The following is a 19,415-nucleotide window of genomic DNA, read 5'->3' as shown; positions in this document are numbered from 1 at the left end:
GATATTCCTCAGATTCAAAAACTGCCAAGCTTAATTATCCCATGTATTGCAGTTAGTGTGCAGACTAATTGGCACCATTCATGACCATTCGACTGTAATCAATAAGTAATCAGATTTTATCATAGTGTCTTTCCTCTGCTAGCTTAGATCCACAGTCCAACATTACTAGCTAACGTTTAGGGGAGATTCTAGGTTTATGATTAAGAAAATTCTATGTTTTAAAACTCAAAAAAGGAAAAAGTTATTGTTTTGAATAATAATTCATAATAGGTTTTAACATTTCTTTTTAATTACTTATTCCTACTTGAGTTTTAAAATTTTTACATTTGGCCAAAACTGTTCTCAACAGTACATTAATAAGTCTCAAAATTAGAGAAATTCTCAATTGCACATTTTTCCTAAGAACACAGAAATATGTGTCTCTCACGATCTGAGAGTAGCTTTATTATATACAGTATAATTGCTAAACAGGTTATTATTTCATTAAAAGTATGACTCAATGAATAATTTGATTAACAGCTAACTTGTTAGCCTACACTTACTAAAATTGACTGATTCACAGACTAAATATCTGTATACGTCAAATGGAGCTCTAGAGAAACTGAGATGAGAGATGTAACAGGTGTCTAGACGATTCTCTTCACCATGCAGCTGAGTAGTTCTGGTAGCATTTTACACAAAATCATTTTTGCTATTTCTGCCTTTCTTGTCAAGGGTGCTGTTATTTGAGGGAGTGCCACGATATATAAACATAGCATGCTTGCAACATTGACTGCTTAGTTGATTTTTAAACAGAAGTAAAAGTTTTAATTACATCACTCAAATGAACAGGTTTATAAGTTTAGTAAATATGCAACAACTGTTCCTCACAGCGAGCGCTTCCACTAAACACAACAAATGTACATTCAATGAGCTGCTGAAGCTGCACGAGAGGGAGACAGAGAGAGAGACGTGGAAAAGCCAATATATTGGCAAAGACGCTGTAATTATAGTTTGATACAAAGAAAGGCTCTTTGATTTGATTTGTTCATCTGTATGGATTGGTTTACCAATTCTCAGCTACAGTACATGTTAAAGTGAATAAAAGTGTCAATAAAATTCCCTGCATAAATGGAACATGCGGGAATGATTATATTTGTGTGAAATACCTGCAATTTCAGACACTGGTTAAGACAGTGTATTTGCGCTGCCAACCACCCCTGGAGTTACGAGTTTGAATCCAGGGTGTGCCGAGTGTCTCCAGCCAGGTCTCCCAAGCAACCAAATTGGCCCGGTTGCTAGGGAAGGTAGTTACATGGGGTAACCTCATCATGGGTGAAATTACACTGCGTGCCCAATTATTAGGCAAATTGTATTCCTCAGGATTAATTTTATTGTTGAACAAACATAATGCTCTCAGTCAATCCAAAATATTACTGAACCTTAAACCTGAATGTTTAACAAAGAAAAAGTGAATTTTGTCTTTCTCAGGGGAATATATAAGTGCACAATTATTAGGCAACTAAATTACAAAAAATATTTATCCCAACTCAATTGTTTATTCTCAATTTTTAGAGTAGGTGCAACAAATAAGTAACACAAAATGACAATTAAATAAAATATTTGGCCTTTCAAAATTATTCAGTGACAAATATAGCCACCCTTCTTTTCAGTAACTGCCATGAACCTTCCATCCATTGAGTCTGTCAGTTTCTTGATCTGTTCACGATCACCTTTGGCTGAATTAGCAACCAAAGCCTCCCAAATGCTGTTCAAAGAGGTGTATTGTCTTCTCTCACTGTAAATCTCACATTTGAGAAGGTCCCACATGTTCTCAGTAGGATTTAATTCAGGTGAGGAAGGGACCCATGTCATTATTTGGGCATATTTGAGGCCCTTGCTGGCTAACAGTGGAGTACTTGGATGCATGTGATGGAGCATTGTCCTGCATAAAGATCATGACCTTCTTGAATGCTGAGGACTTCTTGTACCTGTACCACGGCTTAAAGAATGTACTTTCCAGAAACTGGCAGTAGGTTTGAGAGTTCAGTTTGTCCATTTTTAACTCAAAAATGTCCAACCACCTCATCCTTAATGATAGCAGCCCATACCAAAACCCCTCCTCCACTTTGCTGGCACCAGACTCGAAGTGGTGCTCTGTGTCCATTAGTGATCCAGCCACGGGCCCGTCCATCTGGTCCATCAAGAGTCACTCTCTCTCTATCGCTCGCTCTCTCTCTCATTTCATCAGTCCATAAAAAATAAAAAAAATCTGTCTTCATTTATTTCTTTGCCCAATCTTGATGCTTCAACTTGTGTATCTTATTCAGTGGTGGTCGTGTTTCAGCCTTCTTGTCCTTGGCCATGTCTCTGAGCACTTGACACCTTGTACTTCTTGACACTCCAGGTAGGATACAGTTCTGGAATATGGTAGCATTGGAGGATAATGCGTTTCTGATATCTTCACGTTTAAATCTTCAAGTTTTTTAAAGTTAATTTGCGCCTTTTTTTCTCCATGTGCTTTTTGTGCCCCAGTTGACTATTCGCAAACAAAACATTTGATTGTCCAGTGATCACACCTAAATAGTTTAGCTATTTCAAGAGTGTTACATCCAACTGAAAGGCATTTTACAATATTTTACTTTTCAGTATCAGTTAAATCTCTTTTTTGGCCCCTTTTGAAGCTGCCTAATAATTATGCACACCTTGATATAAGGCGTTAGTCGCATTTGCCACACCTTAACTCATTGCAAATACATACCACCTGAAAATGATTGAATCCAATAAGCATTCAAGTTTATATGGTTTGGAGTTGGAAAATGTGCATGGAAATGATCAGAATACTCACTTGCCTAATAATTTGGCACGCAGTGCAGTGGTTCTCGCTCTCAGTGGGATGCATGGTAAGTTGTGCGTGGATCGTGGCGAATAGCATAAGCCTCCACATGCAGAATCTCCATGGTGTCATGCACAATGAGCCACGTGATAAGAAGCGCAGATTGACTGTCTCAGAAGCGAAGGCAACTGAGACTTGTCCTCCGCAACCCGGATTGAGGCGAGAAACTGCACCACAACGAGGGCCTACAAAGTATTTGGAATTGGGCATCCCAAATTGGAGAAAAGAGGATAAAATAAATAAATAAAAAGACAGCGTATTGGAATATGGGCCATTGCCGGGGGCGTGGTGATTTAATACAGAACATTTTCCTTTCTGCAGTGCTGATAATGATGCATTCATGTAAAATAATCGATGTATGGTCGGACTGCGAAACTATCGGGTGCACCCAAATAACTTATTTTAGTGTAGCTAACATATGTGTTATATGTGCATGCAGTAGTGAGAGGCAATAGCAATGTTCTTTGTACTCTTCCTTGAAGCAAATGCTCTAGTACCAGCTTCATGTCCAGGAGTTTCTGTAATCTTGTGTTTGGGATTGGTTGATAGAAGGATGGGGCTCAGGCCAGTGTTATGGTTAAAGTTAAGATCTTTAGATCTGTGTATCTAAGGAGGACAAGGTGGAAACAGAGACAGAGTAATTTAAATTGATTGATTTATGATCCAATCTTGAACCACAAAACATCATTCCAAGAAAGAAAAATGATTTAACCACAAACCACAAAACCTTGTTCACAAAAATTTTAATATCACTCAATCTGCTTTCCATTCATTGGGCACAGTGAAGTGTTATCTTATAACTAGTACTTTGCGAGTAACAGGACTAGACCACGAAGTTGTGCAACAGAACATTTGCAAAAACAGGGTACGGATGATAACACCTAAGGCAAATCTGACAAATAGCTCTTAACATGTAGAGACAATGGAGTGCCGCTCTCTTAAACCAAACACGACACAGTAAACTGTTTGCAAACATTACTTAATTTCGATTGATTTTATATCTGCGGCATAACATCATGATGAATGGGAGCGCATTCCGCACATGCGTATAATTACATCTGTGTCCCGTGTATAAAGACACACACAAGCAAAACAGACACTTAAAAATGCCATGTAAAGCACACAAACTATCAATCACCCCACATGCCCCAGCAACCCACATAAAAGTTGTGTATTCGTCAAATAAAATTATTTACCACGAGACTCCATTTGAGTTAAAGAGCCGTTCATTTGTGCAGTGTTTTTGCCCCCCTAAGGAGACTGCAAAAGCCATTAGAGAGGAGCATCGAGCTTCCAAGAAACACAAACAGTAGCATATGTGTCCATGGTAGAGCCCTATCAGATCAATCTGGGGCTTTTATGTGTGATACTCGAGCTGCCTGCATTTCCACACTGTGGCAAAGTCAACAAGTAGTGGAGAAGCTGCCGATGAAGGCAGATGCACATCTCTGCACAACATACAGCGTAAAATTAGGCCAAGAGGGTTCCTGCCCTTACAACCACAATCCGGGTATTCATGTAATGTTCTGTCAGCGTGAAACAATAAACATGTAACAGAGCAACTCAAGAGCTCAAAAGGATTGAGTACTGATGAACTATTGGTCTATTGAACAACAGTTCAGCACTGAGGGAGACCAAGTGCTCCACTCCACTTGGAACGTGGATGTTCCAAAAGTCAGAAAAAGGGTTAAGGAACACACAATCACACTTCCTCGATTGCTCCATGGAAAGAAGCAGCAGCTGAAACTAAACCCATGAGGCCGGATGAGAGCAGAGGAAAGAGTTGGCGTTCAAGGGGAAGTTCAGTAGGTGAAAGGGCCAAATTTCTTCTCGCAGACGTGATCGTAGAGGCTCCGGTGCGCATCTCCACCCCTCGTTAGAATGCAGAAGATCTTTGTCCTGCATCCTAGCAACGCAGTGTATATTCTGGATGCATGCGTACATGCTCGTATGGTTACAAAAAGAGGGAGGAGGTCTCTGACAGGCCAGCTCCAGTCCTCGTGCCAAGGGGGTGAGGGTTCACTGATCCCAGATAAGAATTCGGCTTTTCTTCTCCCACAACTGCGTCATACGCAGACCGAATCCGGGACTGTCAAAAAGCAGTCTTATAATTTATAACTTATAATTCACCCCTCTGATGTTCACACCGCAGCCGAGATCCAGTCATTACCAAGGCTGGTCGCCATACCACGGTTTGTTCCGTATAAATGCACGCGGCACTTCATCAAACAGCAGACTCGGACAGAGGTGACAAACGCAAACTTGATGCTTAAACAATTATCAACCGTATTGTTTGTAAATGTCTCTCCAGACACAGGATGCAGGGAAGAGGGTTGACGTCCAAGGCGAATAAACAGTAATTAGGCAGCCATGCTTAACTGGTATTTGATATGTAATGAAACACAGATGCAAAAAATGTCAAGTAAAAGTCAATATGTTTCTCTGAGAAGCCAGTAGTGTAGTGGCCATGCACGAGTTGACACAACAGGTTGTTTACTGTCTTAAGCTCCCAGCCTGAGAGTAATTACCCTTTACTTTGACCATGGCTATGTACAGAATGACAGGAATACAAGAAAATATTGCAACAACATTCCTGTTTCCACTGTGCTTGTTCAATGTCTCGTTAGTGACATTTCAAGGCGAAAAAGTAGATATGGATGCAATAAGGTATAAATAAGGCAGTGTTTCAGAGGAACAGTTGTTTTAGAAGAATAAAGACATAGAAAGATAAAACATTTTAATTCATGATTTTGAAACTAACAAGGACATTTGAGGAATTAAATGGGGTAAGTGTTCTTTTAAGGTTTAAAGTGATATATCACCCAAAAATAAAATTTCTAACCCCATTTAGACACTCATGTTATTCCAAACACATATCAACCCTATACGATCATGTTGAAGAAAGAATCGTCATTGGCTTTTTGTTTTTACTCGCCAGACTTTTGACAAAATGTAAGCGTAATGCAACAAAAAGAAAATATTTAGCAAAACGAGAAAGGGGGACTCTTCATATAAATACAAAAGTTTAGGCAATATAGTAAATTGTACATTTTATTTTTATATTTCGCCTTATAATTTTAATCACATTTAAGCTTTTTAAAATTTTAAAATTCTATCCATTTATATGATATCATGAAAATGCATATTTAATAATTACAAGCCCTTATTTCTCATGAAGGAAACTTTGAAATTCAGTTTCTTGCATTTATTATCTTCACAGAAGAGGAGGAGGTAGTTGCTGTGTGTCATTAACACTTTGTAAATGAACCCCTCAGTAACAACATGCAAATGTCCCATTACACGGTCCTTAAATTAGAGTGAAACTTGAGTGATTTGCATTTACTATTAAATACGTTTATACCTTGTTTATATTTTTGCAGGAGTTTGGCACGAGGCTCTGTAGACGCGCGCATCTCTGATTGCTTGAGAAGCGGTTCATTTTCACATGCTCTCAAGAGAGCTGCAGCTGATGTCCGCGGTGGGGTTTCAGAGACTATTTAGCAGATGGGTCACTTCTATTAAAATGAAGGGGAGAAACTGGAAAGACACGCTTTCCTGCATGCTCATGAGGCATGCAGGGAAAGACGAGGTGCCCTAGTGAAATGTTAACATTTACTCATCAGTAGCTAATAACAGAGATATCTTAGTCGCATATGCAAGTGATTTACTTGCAATGTAGAGGGCTGCGTATTACTTTTTCTTCTAAAAAACAAAAAGGATGTGTTTAACAGAATGACTGCCTCAGTCACCATTCACTTTCACACCATGGAAAAAAAGATGAAAGTGAATGATGACTGAGATGAACATTTAGCCTTATATCGCCTTTACTATTCCAAGGAAGATAAAAAGAAAGAAAGAAATTCAAAAAGGTTTCAAACAACATATGGATGTGTAAATAATGAATTTTCATTTTTGGGTGAACTATGCTTTTAAGTATACATTTCTAAATATTAAACTTTGTTTGAAAATTTTGCATATACATTTAATAGAAAATGACTTGCAAGGGAGAAATAATACAACAAATAACTTACTCTCCTTGCCAGGCCCAGGGCGATATAACACTTCTCTCCAGGATCTACAATATCCACTTCAAAGTAGTGACTACGTGTGGTGAGGGGCTGACGAGCCTGAGCCAGACCTACGTCCATGACGCTCTTCCCTTTCCCAACATATTCCAGAAGCTGTGGCAAAACATGTCATAACTGTAATTCATATAAATGTAAGAACTTCAGAGAACATAACAAATGGTGTAATTCAGAGATTTAAACTGTTTGTACATGTAGAATTATTTCTAAAGTTATCATGGTTTGCTATAAGAATAACTTGGGTATCTATTGCAATAGATAGGCTGACAGTAAGGAGATTTGGGAAGCCAAATTTGTTGCTCTACTAAACTTCAAGCTTGTTTCAAAGAAGAAAATCTTGATACCAATTTATCAAGAAATGTATTTAGCCAGCCAAGTAATCTAGAATAAAAAAATATATACTCATATATGCATACACAGTATCTCACAAAAGTGAGTACACCCCTCACAATCTTTGTAAATATTTGATTATATCTTTTCATGTGACAACACTGAAGAAATGACTCTTTGCTACAATGTAAAGTAATGAGTGTACAGCTTGTATAACAGTGTAAATTTGCTGTCCCCTCAAAATAACTCAACACACAGCCATTAATGTCTAAACCGCTGGCAACAAAAGTGAGTACACCCCTAAGTGAAAATGTCCAAATTGGGCCCAATTAGCCATTTTCCCTCCCCGGTGTCATGTGACTCATAAGTGTTACAAGGTCTCAGGTGTGAATGGGGAGCAGGTGTGTTCAATTTGGTGTAAATCGCTCTCACACTCCCAAACTGATCACTGGAAGTTCAACATGGCACCTCATGGCAAAGAACTCTCTGAGGATCCGAAAAAAATAATTGTTGCTCTACATAAAGATGGCCTAGGCTATAAGAAGATTGCCAAGACCCTGACACTGAGCTGCAGCACGGTGGCCAAGACCATACAGCGGTTTAACAGGACAGGTTCCACTCAGAACAGGCCTCGCCATGGTCGACCAAAGAAGTTGAGTGCACGTGCTCAGCATCATATCCAGAGATTGTCTTTGGGAAATAGACGTATGAGTGCAGCCAGCATTGCTGCAGAGGTTGAAGAGGTGGGGGGGGTGTCAGCCTCTTCTAAAGATGATGCACAAGAAAGCCCGCAAACAGTTTGCTAAGGACATGGATTACTGAAACCATGTCCTGTAGTCTGATGAGACCAAGATAAACTTATTTGGTTCAGATGGTGTCAAGCGTGTGTGGTGGCAACCATGTCAGGAGTACAAAGACAAGTGTGTCTTGCCTACAGTCAAGCATGGTGGTGGGAGTGTCATGGTCTGGGGCTGCATGAGTGCTGCCGGCACTGGGGAGCTACAGTTCATTAAGGGAACCATGAATGCCAACATGTAGTGTGACATACTGAAGCAGAGCATGATTCCCTACATTCGGAGACTGGACAGCAGGGCAGTTTTCCAGCATGATAATGACCCCAAACACACCTCCAAGACGACCACTGCCTTCCTAAAGAAGCTGAGAGTGAAGGTGATGGACTGGCCAAGCATGTCTCCAGACCTAAACCCTATTGAGCATCTGTGGGGCATCTTCAAATGGAAGGTGGAGGAGCACAAGGTCTCTAACATCCACCAGCTCTGTGATGTCATCATGAAGGAGTGGAAGAGGACTCCAGTGGCAACCTGTGAACTCCATGCCCAAGAGGGTTAAATCAGTGCTGGAAAATAATGGTGGCCACACAAAATATTGACACTTTGGGCCCAATTTGGACATTTTCACTTAGGGGTGTACTCACTTTTGTTGCCAGAGGTTTAGACATTAATGGCAGTGTGTTGAGTTATTTTGAGGGGACAGCAAATTTACACTGTTATATGTAAATGTTATATGTAAATGTTTAAAATTAGTTTTGTAGACAGAAATCTAATTGTGCCACCATATTAATGTATTTATTTATAAAACTAAAATGAAATACTTTTTTTTTTAAATTGATGACTTGGACCAAATAATACCTCCTTCAATACTGTTTAAAAAGCATCCCAGGGTGAGACTAAAAGAAGTTGGTTGAGAAAATGTCAAATTCTAGGCAAAGGGGGACTACTTTGAAGATGCTCAAATATTAGTTTTTATAATAGTAGTAAATATTAGTTTTATAATAATAGTTTTGATTTATTTAGGATTTTGTTAAGTCATAACATAATTCCCATATTTCCATTTATGTTATTCCATAGTTTTGTTGACTTTTCTATTATTCTAAAATGTGAAGAAAAAAAATATAATAATGAGTGTTTCAAATCGTTTGACAGGTAATGTGTGTATAAGAAAACAGTCTTGAGAGATTTGTCTGGCTGTACAGTATGCTGGTTTAGATCTCATGTGTACATTGCAAGATTACTAGCAAGAATAATCATCTACAAAACATCTGATCAAGTATGGGCAAACCTGAGCAAATATGAGGGATGACAAATCTTTTGATTGACTTTTTTCCATCAGGTGTGTTAGCAGAGACTGTCTGAAAATAATAAGCTTATTAGGGAAGACAAAAGATTGACCTGTCTTTAATAAGTTCATGGAACGAGGGTGGAGCATGGTCTTTCAGCTACAAACAAGTGAGTGGCACACAAGCTGTTATCAGCTGCCCCACCTAGATTTCCATTTGTCACATTTAATTTAATGCTGTACCAGAAATCTGGAATTTTAAAACCAATGAAGAATATTTGAAAATGTGTGTGTGAAAAGAAAGTTCTATTTACACTTCCTTAAGGAAGTAATTGTGACTGAATGGGGTAGATTAAGAGATTTACTTAAGACTTTTAAAATGGTGCAGCAAAGTGTGAGCCATCACTCATGAGCTGTCTCTCAACCAAGTAAGCAGCATACCTACATTTTTGTGTATCATATGCACACATTTGAACATTCAATTCAAAGTAGGTCTGAATCAAAATAAAATTGAAATAAAATCAAAAGTGAATTGACATAATGGGATTATCTGTACAGCATTTGTTTTGAACATTCGATTCAAAGATCAAAACTTGCCTACCTAGAGAACTTTTTAGAGATTATTTGCACGTTAGACCATTCAATTCAAAGACCAAATCTTCAGGTCAAAACCTTGTGAGCCACCTACCTAGACTGCACTTTTTAGCCATTATATGAGCTTTTGAACATTCAATTCAAAAACCAAAACTTAAGGTCAAAACCTTGTGAGCCACCTACCTTGATAGCATTTTGGACACCATATGCACTTTCTAAAATTCCATTCAAAAGTTAAAAAAACATAGTTGTGTCTCAAAACCTAGTGAGCCGCCTACCTAGACAAAATTTTTAGTCACATTCAAATGTTCAATTCAAAAGGTCAAGACTTCAAAATTTCAGGTCAAAACCTGAACCACTGTAGGCTCACTAGATTTTGAGACACAGCTATAGTCTTCTGTTTTGACCACAATGCTTTGAAAGCACTGCTTCAAAACTTAAAAACACAGAATAGTGATTACTTCCAGATTTCAACCGGTCGTCATTAATTACCTAAAAAATTTCCGTTTGCAAAGACAGAATCAGTACTTGCTTGGACAATGGAAACATTTCTCCAACGCCATGTACAACAACCTTTGGTATCATTGTTTACGTATGTAGAGGACTGCTGGTCAGACGGAGACTCAGACAGGCCAGGGGGGCCTGTACAAACCGTATGCTGGTAATGAAAACGGATAGACAATATGTGATCGCACACACTCTTGAAAATAACAGAACACATGAGATTGTGCATGACAAAGTTAAATGCAGCCATGAAACTGACATGTACAGATTGCTGTCAGTTCTCCAAGAACACCCCCTACGCACAACAAAACCACTGATTAATTACAGAATGTAATACATCCCTTCAAACAATGAGTCTACACTTTGATCTAGATCCAATCATTTAAGAGGATCACTTTGCAATATGGAGAACAGTGTTTATCAATTATAAAAGGGAGACCGGGGGCTGAAGAGGTGGACATCCTGTACATTTATCAGCTCTTCAAAAAACAAGCGAACATAATCAAACTAGACTGACATACATTAAGGCAAGAGTCAAGTATGTATTTTGAAGGCAAGGTTTACCGAAAGTTTTAAACCGTGACTATTTAGCGAGACAGGCCACTTCTATTAAAATCAATTGGAGAACTTGGAATGCTAAAGGTAAATGGATTTAGAAAGGATGTCCCACCTTAGAGGTAAATGAGTCAATCACCTTTTAGACAAAGACATCGCCTGTCAATCATCTCAAGAAGGGTATGCGCTTGAGCTATACAAGCCGGGAAAATCGTTTTTTTTTTTGTGTAATCTGAGAAGTACAGTTTATGATTACAGTGTTGTCAGATTTTACTGCTGATTTGAAAAATATTCTTTGCTCGTAATCTTGACAAACCGTTTTGGAGATTTTGGACTTCACCCATTCAAGTAGATAGGAGCTGCTCTTGTATGCCGCTTGTTAATATAGAAGAATAGCTGCCTGAGACCATTCCAAAGATGGCTGCCGAGTGGACAGACTTGCTACAAAGACTTTGGCCCCCAAATGTCAGGTTGGGGGCCAGATGTAAATTTTTTTTGGAAATGTTGTCATATGTGTTTTAAATGTCAAATGCATACAATTTATACAATATTTGCTGGTCAAAACAATGATTTTATATTTTTGTACATAATATACCTTTTTTCGTTAAACAACAAACATGGAAAAGGTTATGTACAAAAATGTTTGCGCCTCAAATGTTTTACATATGATTTTGCTGAAAAGCCTATAATAGGCTGTTTAATGCAGTATAGATTTAAAGAGAGGCGTACATTAGTTTTTGGTGGTTGTGATGGTGGGGACATGTTCAAATTCCTCGAGACAACTTGCCTCATTTAGAGTGACATTTTGAGGCGGATAGGACTTAAAGACGGGCAATTCAGTGAGTTGAGTTGCTTGTGAGTTGGTGAACCATATGGAGCGATTCATTAAGTTCTGTAGGTCTCACTTGCCAATGCACCAAGGGACTGATCTCCATTAACCTGTATTAACAGCAAGCTGCTTTTTACCTGCCGCCAACCAGCTCTTCTTTTCACATCAAGCTCAAAGCTTTCGTGCCAGGACAGTTGTCTGTTCAAGGATGGAGGCAAAATTGCACCTAGTCACACCTCCTTGGTGCCGAGTAATGGGGAGGATGTCTACCTTTCTACCACTCCCAACGGCTCTCAACAGCTCCTAGCATGCTTGGATGAGCTGTTGACAGATCCTACATGCTCTTGAACGTCATGATCCTGAGACCTGTGTGGGGGCAGCAGTTTGTTTTGTTGACCTGCTGCCCCGGCAACAGGTGCAACATTGCTAGCAAGCCCCACAAATTCCTGTCACAGTAAAGAGAATGTGGAAAAGGTGGAAAACACAAGGGGGAGACGCCCACAAGAGGAGCCAATGAGATGTTTATTTACAGGCATCATCTTTTGACAGTCTCTGACAAAATTGCTGAAGGTTATAACATTACTAGCTGCCTGTCAGTAAGGCCGTAGACTGCTAGTCTAAATACACTTTTGCCCTTGATTCACCTTGCATTTCAGAGTGTTAAGCTGAACTTGGCATTTCATTTTATAATGAATATTTATAATTATAATTTAATATTTAAAAGCAAAGTCTCAACATCTAGACTCCATTTTGTCTTGTTGGGTTTCCAAAACGTTCCTCAAAAGCAAAACAAAGTGACCTGAAAACATGTAGCTTTTATGGGTTTATTATAATTATGGTCAGAAGTGAAGGGTGGCTTAGGTCAAAAATTCCACAGAAAGTGAAAAAATAGCCCCAACATTCAAAATGTGTGTGGCAAAAAAAATCTCCCAGCAATTAATTATTCTGTTTTTTATTTGTAACATCTGAGATAGTTCTTAATATTCTATTATAGTACTATTATATCACATAAAATATTATTGAATTTTAAGGGTAAGAGGTAATAAATTCCCAATCTTGAGAATCTGTATTCATTAATTGATTAAATGGAAGTATTTAACATAAAATGAGACACAGATTGTTTTATATGGTTAGAAAACAAATGGCCTCATGAAAAAGTAAAAAAAATAAAAAAAATAAAAAAATATTGCCCCAGAAACTGTATTTCTGACAATGATTATAATAAAGCACATTTGTATGTTTATAAAATAGAATCCCCCTAAATCTTATGTTTTAATCTCATTATTATACAGATACATTTTGTTGGAAAAATAATTGGTAGGCTATTTGACTGGCATAAAACTGAGCTTTGTGTATTTATACAAAATAAAACTGCCAGTGTCTAGCAGGAAAATCTTATCAGTGCCCTGATTTGGTCTGTGGAGTCTTTCACCACCTTTAATAAATCCCAGTGAACTATCACTACCAGTTATTGCTGCACAGAAGATGCTGCCCAACCATAATCATGAGCTCCTGCCAAAGGACTGCTTAAACTGATGCTATTGGACCAATTGTGATAACAGACATTTACATACTTGCATGACTGCACACATCCGCCAAAAATAACTGTTGTCGAGTTGAACATCAGTCACAAAATTCTTTGGTTTGTTTTGATTAGTTCAAATTGAAATGACGGGGGACCACAACATATTTGACCTCTCTGTCAGAGGCCCCAAAAATGTGATTAATAGTGAGAAGAAGAAAAAACTGAAAAATAAAAAAGGGGTCACTGCTGATCAAAGTCTTTACCGGCTTAAAACATCATGACAGAGTTTTGTTCAAAAAGTGCTTCACACAACTAGGGTCATTGGAATTCGTTTCTGCGACTTTCACATGATTTCTTTCTTTTATTTCTTTCTTTCCCAAGAAGGCAGGAAATTGGGGTTAAAGCTGGGGTTGAATGACTTGCTGATGGCTCATGCTTGGCTACTTAATGGGATCAAACCAGTACTCCAAGTAATTAGCCCTGATACCATTAGGGGAAGTGACCCAATTAAGCCCAAAAACCATATAAGCCCACTTACTGTTTTATTAAGAAATATACAAAAGACAGAAAGCAAGAGAAAAAAAAATCTCAAACATTTGTTGCAGAGGACATGCACACATCATATTCTATATCATTTTACTTACTTTACTTTTTATTTGGAGCAAATCAAATGTTTCGATCAAGTTATTTGGGAACATGTGCTACCACTGTTCGGTGGCCATATTGGAAGTTGCTCCAAAACTTCACTGTTTTTGATGACCTCAAAATTTTTCTGAAGTCAGATGAACAAACCAGGTGAGGAATTATATATATATATATATATATATATATATATATATATATATATATATATATATATATATATATATATAAAAATGTAAGAGATTAATAAATTATACTAATTTTCTTTTTATTTAACAGCAATACTATGTATTTGAAAATATACATTTCATGAGTTTCTGGAGCTAGTGCAGGAAAAATAAATGAAGAATAAGAAAATACATTTAAAAAACTGCTGATAAACATTAAATGAACATATTTAAGAAGTTTCTTGAGCTCAAACAAGATTTAGTTCTCTGTAAGTATAATCCAGAAATATAACATATGTTATTATACACATACTAATGTGTTTACCTTGACTCTACTTTAAATTATTTAGCTTTATTTTCCACTGTCCCCTATTGCTCCTAATAAAACCGCTGAGCAAATTACCCATTGAACCTCATATTAAACTGAACTCATTGTCAACGCTACATACTGAATCTGTTTTCACTGCAGGGAGAAACATTAAAAGACAGAGAACACAATTAGAAGGACTGCCAAATTCAGAAATTAAAGATTTAACTAAAGGGTTATGTTTGAGGACTAAATATACAAAAACAATAAAAACGTAGGTGTTTATTTAGTAAAATGTGAAGCATTTACATTTTTAAAAGGATAGTGAGCTTATTAAGAACATATATGGGCTTGAATGATACACACGTTCCTTAAGCCAGTCCAGACATTTGCAGTTAAATAAAGTAATTAATTTTGCCAGTTTATCACAGAACATGAGTGTTCAGATGGCAGATTACTCTTTGATTTAATACTTTTATTGGAAGGCTGTTAACATTTATATAAGAAAACAATGTAAAACTTAGATTTGGGTGGGCTTAATTGGGTCACTTTCACCTATATCAACTTTATACCTTCAACATTGTGTCTTAAAACTTTGGATACACATAGAATCAGTCTCTCTTCCATCTAGTTTTGGTTTTTCAGACTAATAGAAGTAACATATGCATTACCTATAGGAATAACCCATGTTGAATGAAAACTCAGTGGAAATTTCATGTTAACAAAGGTTACTAGCCTCTCCTCCCTGCCACAAATAAGCCAGCATTTCCTCTCTCACACAGTCAAGTTCCCTTTGAGAAGTAAAATGATGTTTCACTGCTCTTACACTCAATATCTGCTTGAGTTTCAAAATGAAACCATTCTGTTATGGGAAACAGATGAACTTGCCCTGACCAAAACGACTATCCAAAGGCTCACCGCCCACTAACATGGAAGCTAAGTTTCACCACCACCAAAAATGGGAATCAAAGTGCAATTGGGATGTTACACAAAAACTACAGAGAAAGAACAAATGTCCTCAGTAGTTCTGGTAGCTTATTCAAGATGAAACTATGAAGAATGCCTGACAGTGGTTAGAGTTACTGTAATAGAGTTAAACTGGCCATAATAATAACTAATTCACATCCAGACTTAACTGTAAGGGTTTGGCTCCAAATGCCAAACCAGAACCAACTAGGCCTCAGACACATCTACTGTGCCAAAATGTTAAGAGTTGTCATTCAATTTATGTACAGTGTGACACAGAGCCTAAATTATTGGCCAATAAAGTGACCATTCTAATCAGTCTGCCAGTTTCAGAAACTCAGCAACAATGACGGGAAAACCAAAAAGAGTCAATAAGCTGAGGTGTAAGCAAACAAACAAACAAAAATAACTTCTTAAGTTCAAATGGCCAGAGAAGCTATATGGCACTAAATCCTCGCTCTGAAGCCAGCATTCTTAGTCATTATCACCCGCAAACACCTTAGAATTGTGTATGAGTCAGTGTGAGTGTACACATGAGTATGCATGAGTATGTAACACCGTGTAAATGAGTATGTGCCTTGGTGCATGTAGGGCCTTGTGCTAGCATTGGTGTGAACATAAGAACCTGTTGGTGTAGTGCATGTGTGTTCAGGGTAAAGTGTGCAGTGGTCTAGGTGCTATTTGGCGGCAGCAGCAGTAGAGAGTTTAAGTTGTGGGCAGAGGCTCTGCTGTAGAAACAGCTAAACTGATCTCTGCCACAAGTTCGCAGAAAACCGCACGTACGCAGTGGCGGCAGCAGCCAAACTCCTCCTCATAAAACACACACACACACACACACACACACACACACACACACACACACACACACACACACACACACACACACACACACACGTAAAGATTTGGTGCATCAATCTATTATTCGATTTCAAACAAATGCACCTCACCGTGATAATAGACTGTAAGATTATTATACTATATGCTGCTGCAAATATCCTTGCTAATCTAGAGATTTATGGGTCAATATAAATCATCCTAATCCATGCCGGTTTCCATATAGATAATAGATAATCTCTCTGAATACAGGCTGATGTTGCAACAGGACCTAAGATATTATTATTTAATGCGCTGAATGAAGTAGCAGAAGTACAACAGAAGTGCAACAAATAAGAGCTAAACTACAGTACCTATGGCAAAATTTAACCCATAATTTCTCATCGACATAAACTGGCCAATTAATGGCTTGGCACTGGCTAACTGGAAAGAGAAGTTAAGGAGTCAGCTTATCTTCAGGATAATTTGTGTGCTACAGTTTGAGTTTCAGAAAGCACAGAGTGACCACAGCAAGACCACATCTGTGGGTGGAATGTCTAAAAGCCAGGGATGGTAATGATTCCACTTTTGATTCAGAGTGCTCATAACGATTCTACTGCCTTATTGATTCAACTGATTATTATTATAGTACTTGTTTTGAGGGAGACATTTTTGAATATTCATTGGATTTCATTTGTTGTCCTCACCAGCCTGTTACCAAAAGATGAGAATTTCATAATTTAACAATATGGATTCTTGCAGATTTTTAATTAAAATATTTTATTTATTCAATATTTTTATATATGTAAAATACCACTAATTACAACAAAAACATTTTAACAACACATTATTATTATATCAACAACCATTTCTGATGTAAGACTCACAAGCCTTAAGTACACATAACACAGTAACAGTTCTTGGTTCTGTTCATTATGTTTCCCATTCACTATAAAAGAACCAGCTGATAAGAGTCATTCATTCTTGAAGTAATCAAACTACATCTGTCATGCTGTATATGAAAAAAAAAATACAATAAAAAATAATAATAATTTTACCAGTCCAGTTCTGAACAGATTCCTACTAAGCACTTGCAACTACAAAATGCAAAATGTGGGAAGATATGTGGTGGACATTTTTTTCCATAGTGCTGGCTCGAGTAAGAGCAGGTGAGTCATTACACTGATAAATAAATGTTTAAATAAAAATTGTAAATCTAAAACTCTAATGTCTCAAACAGTGTAAAGATAAATTAGGAAGAGTTACTATTGTTTTAGCTGAAATTCAGGGACAAAAGTCTTATTTTAGGTAATATTTATGCACCTCACATTGATGATCAGGGCTTTTTTATAGATGTTGAAGGGATGTTGCAAGCCGCTGGCACCCTTCATGATATAATATTGGGAGGAGACTTCTTTAATCTATAGATCGACTCAGTCCTTGATCATAGCGAAACAAAAGTGTGCAAGCCTCCTAGAGTAACATCGATGCTTTACAGGATGTGTAAAAATCTTGGTCTTACAGATATTTGGATACTTTTGAACCCATCTGGTAGGGACCATACATTTTTTTCCATCAGTCTATAAGATTTATTCTAGAATATATATATATATATATATATATATATATATATATATAAAATCATCCAAGTCATTTGGAAACATTTTAGTCTCAGATCACACCCTGGTGTGTTTAGAGGTGTTGCCACATACGTAGAAAAATAAATAATATTGTTGGCGCTTTAATGTATCCCTTTTGCAAAATCCAACAAATGCTAAATGCTGAAACCAATGTCTATATGGAAACCAACTGGTCCTCATTATCCTCAGTGGGCATGGCTTGGGAGGCACTTAAGGCAGTTCTTAGGGGCCGGAACATGAAGTATGCCTCATTCACAAAAAATCCAAAGCACAAGAACTTCTGAAATTGGAAGGGAATATTAAGAGTTCCGAGGCAGAGCTTAAGCGCTGAATGTCTCAGGGAATTGACCCGATTGAAATACAGATATAATACTATTTTGTCACAGAAGGTGGAGTTTTGGCTATTCAGGGCAAGACAGTCATTCTTTTTAGAGTTGGGGGACAAGGCAGGGAAACCTCTGTTAAAATATTGTCAAATATTTTGTCTAACTGATTAGGTTATGACATCTCTTATAGATCTAGATCAGGTGGTGTTTATTCGGGTCGTAGCTCTTCTGATAACATTAGGCATTTCATCAATATCCTGTGGTCAATGGTGAATGATCAGACTCCGGTCGCAGCCATCTCACTTCATGCTGAAAAGATGTTTGATATGGAAGAATGGGATTATCTTTTTAAGATTTTGGAAATGTACGGGTTTAGGAATGCTTTTACTGGACGGATTAAGTTACTTTATAGACACCCAGCAGCTGTGGTACAACAAATTAATTCATTTCAGATTATTTTACTCTGGAGAGGGGCACCTGGCAGGGTTGCCCTCTTTCCCCAATATTGTTCTGTCTTGCCCTGGAACCATTAGCAGCATAAGAAGGGAGGATGATTTTCCATGGGTGGTGGTGGGAGGTGTGGCGCATAAGCTTTTGCTTTATGCAGATGACATTTTATTATTTGTCTCCGATCTATGCTTTGCCTCCACAGAGTTATTCATTCAATTTCTAAGTTTTCAGGAGGAGTTAATTGGTCAAAATCCAAAGCTTTGCCTCTGACAAAATAATGCCCGGTAACAGCTTTTCAGCCGGGTGCCTTCCAGTGGCCCAAACAGGGAATTACATATTTGGATATTTTATTCCCAGCAAATTTGTGTGATTTTATTTATTTTTGACCCTTTAATAATAAAAAGGTTTGAGTGATGGGGGCAGGTGGTCTTCATTACATTTATCTATGATTGGGAAGGTTAAGGTTATTAAAATGAATTGTATTCCAAAACTACCTGCTACAATCTCTCCCTATTGATGTCCCCCTCTCTTATTTCAAGCAATTTGATAGCATAGTCCTTCATTTGGAATGGTAAACATCCCAGATTACATTTCAGTAAGTTGCATAAGTCGATTGACAAAGGTGGGATAGACCAACTCATGATTTTGTTTTATTATTATGCATTCGGTCTCTGATATTTGTCCCATTGGTCACTTCCACCTGAGAGTGCCCCTCCCTAGTTTTGTATTGA

General features: G+C 37.7%; 1 protein-coding gene across 1 annotated transcript in view; it reads right to left on the bottom strand.

Annotated features, from left to right (window-relative positions):
* The window catches only part of LOC127618708 (SPRY domain-containing protein 3-like), a 51,377-nt gene that overhangs the window by 12,873 nt on the left and 19,089 nt on the right, over positions 1 to 19,415 (bottom strand). The window contains exon 7 of the mRNA XM_052091311.1: positions 6,907 to 7,056. Coding sequence (XP_051947271.1) covers positions 6,907 to 7,056 — 150 coding nt within the window. The remainder of the gene's footprint in view (positions 1 to 6,906; positions 7,057 to 19,415) is intronic.

Source organism: Xyrauchen texanus, chromosome 25, assembly GCF_025860055.1.
Source record: "Xyrauchen texanus isolate HMW12.3.18 chromosome 25, RBS_HiC_50CHRs, whole genome shotgun sequence".
NCBI classification, from domain to species: Eukaryota; Metazoa; Chordata; class Actinopteri; order Cypriniformes; family Catostomidae; genus Xyrauchen; species Xyrauchen texanus.
The sequence above is the reverse complement of the archived record's forward strand: the minus strand, read 5'-3'. Positions and strand labels throughout refer to the sequence as shown.